The sequence below is a fragment of the Euleptes europaea genome, chromosome 3, assembly GCF_029931775.1.
Source record: "Euleptes europaea isolate rEulEur1 chromosome 3, rEulEur1.hap1, whole genome shotgun sequence".
NCBI lineage: Eukaryota > Metazoa > Chordata > Lepidosauria > Squamata > Sphaerodactylidae > Euleptes > Euleptes europaea.
This window is the reverse complement of record NC_079314.1, coordinates 57,416,167-57,424,230: the sequence shown is the minus strand read 5'-3', so window position 1 is coordinate 57,424,230 and position 8,064 is coordinate 57,416,167. Positions and strand designations below refer to the sequence as shown.

General features: G+C 41.7%; 1 protein-coding gene across 1 annotated transcript in view; it reads right to left on the bottom strand.

Moving 5' to 3' along the window:
- Positions 1–6,040: 6,040 nt before the first annotated feature.
- LOC130475422 (V-type proton ATPase subunit S1-like) overlaps positions 6,041–8,064 on the bottom strand; it is a 45,301-nt gene continuing 43,277 nt past the window's right edge. Inside the window, exon 10 of the mRNA XM_056847198.1 lies at positions 6,041–6,309. Coding sequence (XP_056703176.1) covers positions 6,100–6,309 — 210 coding nt within the window. The 3' untranslated portion in view covers positions 6,041–6,099. The remainder of the gene's footprint in view (positions 6,310–8,064) is intronic.

Below are 8,064 nucleotides of genomic sequence, written 5' to 3'. Positions count from 1 at the left end.
TTATATGACCTCCCTCAAGCTTCTGTGCATTATTTGATGTATGCTAATTATTTGATGTTGGTGTATTAATATTGTTTTGGTATAGAATTAATCACCCTTGCAGTTCTTTTCATACATATATCCCAATTTGGGTTTACTTTAGTTTTACTATTGAGCCACGTGCTGCCTTCTCCAACAGTTTCCACTAGTTCCAGGATAGGTTATCCTCTTTGTTTCTACTAACCTCCAGGTACTAGCTGGAGATCTCCCACTATTACAACTGATCTCCAGACGACAGAGATCAGTTTACCTGGAAAAAATGGCCACTTTGGCAATTGGACTCTATGGCATTGAAGCCCCTCCCCTCCCCAAGCCCCACCCTCCTCAGGCTTCGCCCCAAAAACCTCCCACCGGTAGTGAAGAGGGACCTGGCAACCCTAAGTAGGTGGGATATACTGAATAAATATGCACTGGGTAGAGCATTCCAATGGAAGAGTTAAGAATGCATATAATATTCTCCCTCATTGGTTTTAATAGGAATTTAAAATGCTTAATTTCATCTGTGTTGTGACTTTTCTTATTTTCTCTCACAGCAGTTCTACCTCCTTATAATTTTAGTCCCCTTCAAGCCTTGGAGACCCTATAAATAAATACTTCACACATAGTTTGAGTTGTACTGAATATGAGCTGCCACTAATATTGTCTCAAACAGGGATGCTCAGACACGTGCTACTTTGGCTCATGTTCTGCTTGCCAGTTCCAAGCAGGGAAATGGTTTTTTGTTGAGCAGCTTGAGCCAGTTCGGTGGGCTTGCAAACAGCACAGTGTAATTGACGGCAGTCACATATGCATGTTTTCGCACAAGCCAGTGGAAGTCTAGTTCCCTGTTACACTTGATGTCACACCACACTGCTTAGCAGCCATTCATTTCAATTAATAGTGTGCAAACCAATCAGTCTGTGATTTTAAATAAACACTCCATATTTTTAAACAGGCGTACTGTTCGGTGTTCAAGTCCATGTTATCACTGAAATTATTTCATAGGTGCCACATAGCTTTATGGGAGTCATAGTACCCTCCCTCACATAATTTAATTGCCCCAAACTGCCATGCCTCTGTTGGATAATCTATTTCACTTGCTGCACAGATGCAAAAGCAGCTTGAAAAATATAACTCCTTCACCACAGCTACTGCACAGCCACAAAGCTGTTTGACAGCTGTTTGAGTTGGATGCCAGTGAGGCAAGGAGGTCCAAAGGACGGATCATGAGGGATTGCAGCTGTCAACAATGGTATGTTCATTTGTTGAAGCCATTCACAGCAAATCCCTAGTCTCAAACCACAAGCCATTTCTAAACTGGATCTTGTATAAAAAAGTTTTACCCAAATGAAATTTCAAGAGTCGAAAATAAGATTGACCCTTTAGTCCCCTAAATAGTCAAATGGAGCTCTCTACTCTTCCTACCATAACCAGCAATGAGATCAGAGGACTGCAAGCTTTCTTTTGCCCCCTGTAGGATTCCTCTGCTATTTTCGGAGCTAGGGAACACAGCTGGGTAGAATCTACTTTGCAGTTAATTTTTTTTAAAGGAGTCAGAAAATTGCTAATTTTTCACAGTACCAATTTCTTCTTTTTATGCCATCTTTATGTTTAGGATGACTCTCAGAAGATACTTTGCACAAAAAAATGGTTAATACTCTCCTATATGGGCTTCTACGGCAGAAAAAAAAACTAGCTGTCAGAATGACTTTTCCTTCTCTTAGATCTGAGGAAAAGAAACATGGGTGAGCAAGATTACAGATGATTGTGAAGAATAGACAAGGTAAGTGCAAAGAGTCAGTTACAATAACAGGTGTTATTTGTACTCCACCTTTTGGTGGGAATGGGATTACATTTGCTTTTTAAGCCTTCAAATTCACCCTACCTATTCAGAACTCTATTAGCTAAGAAGGGATTTCTTTTACATAAATCATGTCAATTTGACGCATATCCAACTTTTTAATGAAAGTTTTTAAGGAATTAGATTCATAACTTTCCTGGGCAGCTTTTTCTATTGCTGGAGTCTTGTAATAAGAAGCTTTTCTTAATGTTTTATAGTATGTCCACTGTTCTCTACATTTAAAGTCTGTTTTTTTTCTTAATGGATGGGGCAAACCCTTGTACATGCAGGGCATTTTAAGAACTATTGACCCTGTCTACTTCCAATTCATTTTAGAGAAACAAAGGGTCATGTGTAAACAAAATGTCCTTCAAGTTGAGACTACTCATAACTGCTACTTGTGGCAGCGGTTGCCATGGCAAGCTGGTTGTGTACAGTGTGCAGTAAGTCACCAGATAGTTCGGGGAACTTTTATCTGCACATATACAAACGTTTGTTTTGGAAATCTGGAGTGGCAAAGGGGAAACACCTCCAGTCTGCATTGTAAGTTTCTGTACAAGCAAAATCTTGCTGAGTAGTGTCTGCAGCCTTAGGGAGCAGTTTAAACTTACGATCTGGCAGCCATTTTGTGCAGTGTGAAGATAAAGTAGAGTTTATAACAAGCTGCAGGAAACAAGAGGGACTAGCCCAAAAGTGCTATGAAGGGGTCTTTAACTAAAATGATCCAACATATTTCAAGTCTGTGAGACTCTTCCTGTAAGTTTATTAAAGTCCTTGGGGGGAAACATGATTAGCTGGTACAAACCAGATTGCCATTAATATTCAGCTTTCTTATATCTTCCTGATTACAAATATTACTTGCACTTTTGATCTTCAAATCTTCATATAAGTCTTAAAAGTGTACAGTTATTAAAAACACAGTTTATTCTTCCAAGATATATGCTTGCAGATCAAGTAGGCAATGGTATTCCCTGTGCTTTACAATATTCTGCCACATACCACTGCAGAGAATGTCCTTTCCTAAGTATAGACAGTATATGCTTTATATCTGTTTCTATAATCTGGAGTCATTTAAAAATTATGTATGACTTATAGTATAAGGAAAATTTCCTTTTCAACTACTACTAAGATGCTATTGTTAAACAGATATATTATAATATTGTATTATTGTCATCATGATCATCTGTATAATAATAGCCAAGTCAGTCAAATTTGAGGATACTTAAATCTGTTGACTGAAGCTATGAATAAGCAAGTCACACCTTTCTACAAACCCAAAAAGGAGTCCAGGGTTGCAGAAAAATGTGAAATCTAAAAGAAAAATACATTGGGGAGTTAAAACAAACCCCAAATGATAAATGGACCACATGTAGCTTTAAGCAATGGATTCCTTCAGTGGCCGTTGCTAGGCAACCACAAATTCCAGGCTTGGTTCTGTCAGTAAATGGCAGAACCAGAAGAATGGGTCGGGGGTCTGGTGTTATGGGCTCTGGAGAGGTTGCCCCTCCCTCCTCCATAGACAAGCATTAGCTGATTAGCGAATGAATAGAGAATCTAACTCTTACCTTCCTGCTTGTGTATGGAGGCGAGAAGGGGCGACCTCTTCCAGACCCCATAACTTTGGACCCCCCCAGCCCAATCTTAACCAAACTTGGGGGTTCTTGCAAGGATAATCCCTGCAAGCTACCCTGCAAGATTGGGGGCTCTACCTCAAAAAATGCTGCCCCAGGAGCTTCACAAAGCCTGGGGAGAACCTTAAAAAGCCGGGAATGGCCAATTTGTCTTTGGCTTCCCCCCCAGGATTTGGAATTCAGTAAACCTGAACCCAAAATTTACTGAAACGGCTTTTTCCGGCTTATTTTTGGTTTGGGTTTATCGATATGCACAGCCCTAACAGGGACATTTTCAGTGCTGCTTTGACATTTGAGAGAGGACTGATTGAGGCCAGGACTGGCAGGAACCACTCGGTGACTTGATATCACATGACTTGCATGACTCTCCTAGGTTTGGCTGCTTGCTAATGTTTGACAGCAGCCACCCCACAAAAGCCAGTGTGGTATAGTGGTTAGAGTTTCAGACTAGGACCTCAAATCCCCATTCTGCCCTGGGAACTTACTGGGTGACCTTGGGCCAGTTACATATTCTCAGCCTTATTTACCTCAACAGCAGGGCAAAGATTGAAGAGTAACTGGACACCTCCCCGTGGGCCGATGGCCTTCCCACCTGGGCCAGCCAGCCCTCTGACAGAAGGGCTGACCCTGACCCCCCAAGCCCCATGCAAGGCAGCAGAGGTGTCATCCAGCCAGTCTGAGGCAAGGTAGGGTAGAGAGAACCTGACCCACAGGAGACCCACACAAGAGGCAGGAGAGGGTAGCTGGCAGTGACTGTTTCAGCCTACTTGAGGTGAGGCAGTCACTGGCTTATGGCTCAGCCAAGCCCCATGCAAGGTGAAGTGGATGGCAGCCCACAAGACTGTCATATTCAGTATTGATGTTGCACAAATCCATGATTTATCTCAGCTGAACAGTGTTACTCTCCAAATATGGTTAGTTAGGATGCTTCATTACCAGGATCTGAAATGATAGTTTCAAGTTGGTTATTAACCACAGTTGGCCTTAACTATGGGTTTGTGTGATGTACAAATGTAGATATCCTCACTTAACTTTGCCTTGTTTCTTAGTGCTGCCTTTACCTCAATGCACCAGCCAGGTTTCTATGGGGGGAGACGGGGAAAAGACTGAAGGTAATATACCCAGTATTTGGTGAGACACACCTAGAGCTGAATGACAGTCCTGGTTTCATAAACTAAGCTTGTTTAAAAAAAAAAAGCCATGGTTTTACTTTACCTGTGGACCAAACCTCAGAATACATATCACAAGTCCCAGCATCATAAACTCCTGTGTATTAAAAGTAAATAAAAACCTGCTGACAATGATGAAATGTTTTCCAATATCATCATTTGCTGGCCTCCCCATCCATCCACCCACCAGGGGGTTCCACTGCCTGACCTGATTTTCTAGTGGCTATTATTTGTGATTAGGAATGCTGTCTTGTTTTATTGTTCTGTATAGAGAATGTAATTTTTAAAGTATGTTTTAACCTATGTTTTATGATTATAATGTTGTGACCTGCTCTGAGCCCGGCTTGCTGGGAACGAGGGCAGGCTATAAATTCAAAGAATGAATGAATGAATAAATAAAGAGTAAACATTTTCCAGCCATTTTATTTTGCTGATTGTTGCTTATTAGCTTCCAGTCTTACAAAGTACCAGGCATTTAGTGCTCTGTTTATTAGTGTAAAGAAGACTGTTCATAACTACCTTTCCAAAATAATTTATGAATTTTCTTTGCCTGACCTGTCCTGTAATTTGTCCTTGCAAAGACATGGCACTTCTCAGCCTGCTTCATATTTTGTGATGTTGCAGTCGTGGAGAAAGAAGGCTCTGGCTATCCCTAGGTGCACAAATCATCATGGATCAGCAGCTAGGATCATATATAGTGGTAGATTCAAGCAATCACATTCTCCAATGGAGTCATGGATTTTTGGAATCTGAGAGTAACAACATCCACATGGACATTAGGCCTGCAAAATGGCCTGATGGATATTCAGTGACATTTCCTCATTGCTGGGAGAATGGCAGCTTTCCAAGATCACAATTGCTCTTTGGGTAGCAGATGTGGAAGTGATAGCCACTTGGGTCTTTTCAGAAGAGGATCTTCCAGATGTAGTTCATCATAGGGAGGGGGGGTGTTCAAAAATATCAGAGAAAGCTAACATGTAAATCTTGAAATGTGATTATGCAAAGTAAATTCACCAGTTAGTTTTGCATCTACGGTTTATTGCCTATATTTTTTGGACCATAGCATTTGGAAAGAACATGCCTTTAAAACAGATATTAAAAATTCAACATCTAATTTCTTAATAAAGCTTCACTTTAAAATCCTTTTCTATGTTTATAATACACTTTTCCAAACAGCAATTATGAAGCAGTTGGCACTACCTACTGGTCTTCTTAATGGCTGGCAACTACTGTGAGTGGTATCAGCTTTGCCTCAAGACCTTCATCCCAGCAGCTATTACAAAGAGGTAACAGCTGGCAGAATTATTACTGCTGCTAACAATCACCTTTAAAAAAATTCCATTGACCAAAGATTACATACTGTGCATGACTTGACCTGTTTTTTCTTCTACATTATTAGGTATAAAAGGCATTCACTGTTACACTGAATTTATATATGCAGTTATTCGGTCTCCGGAACAGAAAGACGTGGATCTTTGGGGTTATCAAATCTACTGTTTGTTGTGAGATGTACAATCATGTGGATTCCATAAGTGAGTATCAGTAACAAAACTAATGAGGTCACCAGAGCCATCCAAATTGCAGGGGTGAAGAAGGATGTACAGTCACTTGCATATGCAAAGGTGGTGTTTTGAACACTGAAAGCTTGAATCTGCAAAAGAGAAGACACAGGAGTGAATGTGTACTTCATGTTCTGCTTCCACATGCTGTGTGTTTATCAACCACACATCCTTGTTGCTATTGTAACCACAGGAAAAGTTTAAGATCAACTTCAGAAAACTGAAGGGTATTTTAAAGAAAACTAAAAGACAGCACCTATTAGGTTTTTCATAAAGATTAGGCATTTAAACCTAATCTCCTGTTGAGGCTACTATGTAACCTTCATGCACTTAAGAATTGTATTATGCTAATTCAGAGCAAGCACTCACTCTGTCTTTTGCATCCAACTTTCTGGTTTTTTATGTAAAAGTCTTTCTGAGAATTCTAGTTGAGAGCTTAAACTTGGAAATCTGTGTCTTACAAAGGCTGAGTTCTACCATTAAGCTTCTGGAGCAGGAAAGGGGAGCTTTCATTGAATCATCTGGAAATGTTACGACTAGTATGGAAAAGAGGAAGACCCAACAAGAGATGGATTGACTCAATAAAGGAAGCCACAGCCTTCAATTTGCAAGATCTGAGCAAGGCTGTCAAAGAGAGGACATTTTGGAGGACTTTCATTCATAGGGTCGCCATGAGTCGGAAGCGACTTGACGGCACTTAACACACACACACACAGTATGGAAATAAAGTTCTTGTGTAGGAGGCTGGGAGATTCACTGGCAAGTCAGGGAAGTTACCAGGTCAACTAACATGGGAAGCAGAACTGGCAGCGGTGGCAGGTGCTCCTTACCACAGCTGTTTAGAATGCCAGAGATTGTCAGCTAGGCGTGCCAACTGCCTGGTACTGGGCTGCTCGCTGCCCCTCAGCTGGTTGACAGGTGGAAGAGGGCCAGTGGGGGGGGGCGCGATCCGTGCACATGCTACATCACTTCCAGGTTTACCCGGAAGCGACGTGGATGCTCTAGCACTCTCCCCAAAATCTCTATGGAAACAATAGAGTTTCCATAGAGCATCTGCTAGAGCGTCCGCACATCACTGCGTCATATGTGTGCGCACGCCAGGCACATGCCAATCACCACCGCCAGCCATGCTTCCGCAAAACTCCCGCTGATGGCAAGGGGCGACCTGGCAAACCTATTGCCAGCATCCACCTCCTCTGCCACTGCTGGGGACACACACAGAGAGAGTAAGGCATCCAACCAAGCTCTTGTCTCCACACATGGTACAGGAAGGAGGACGAGAACAAGTTTGGGGTCTGGTGGCAATGGGACTTTTTCTAACTGCCAGGGTCACTCACACCTTCTTTTAGGCCTTTCCTGTCTGCTTCTGTATCCATTCTGCACACACGTGCAACAGAAATTCAACCCCCCTCCAATTAAAAAGCCTATATTAAATTTTAAAAATAAATAAAAACAAAGATTAAAAATGTTTAAATCTTTAAAAACAGCTTGAAAACAGGTTGGGGACTGGGAAACCTGCTCTGATTCCCCCGACTCAGCAACCTCCAGTGGTTTTCAGGTCATTTAGTATCCTTAGTTCCTGAATTTCAACACTTAGCTAGGATTATGAAAAATTGGGTTGGAGGGAAGGAGTCTTTCATTTGTGCGCACATTGGCTGGGGCATTTTATTGCCTAGCTCCTCTTCAGGCGTCAGGCCAGAGTTGCAAAGGGAGTAACAAACTACAATCTGAACGGCTGACTGAGGAAAGATGATACATAATGGGTTCCCACTGAGCATTGAGCACCTATAAAAAAAATACATTGTATTGTTCTTGAAGCATGTCACAAGCCTTTGATCTTACTAAGG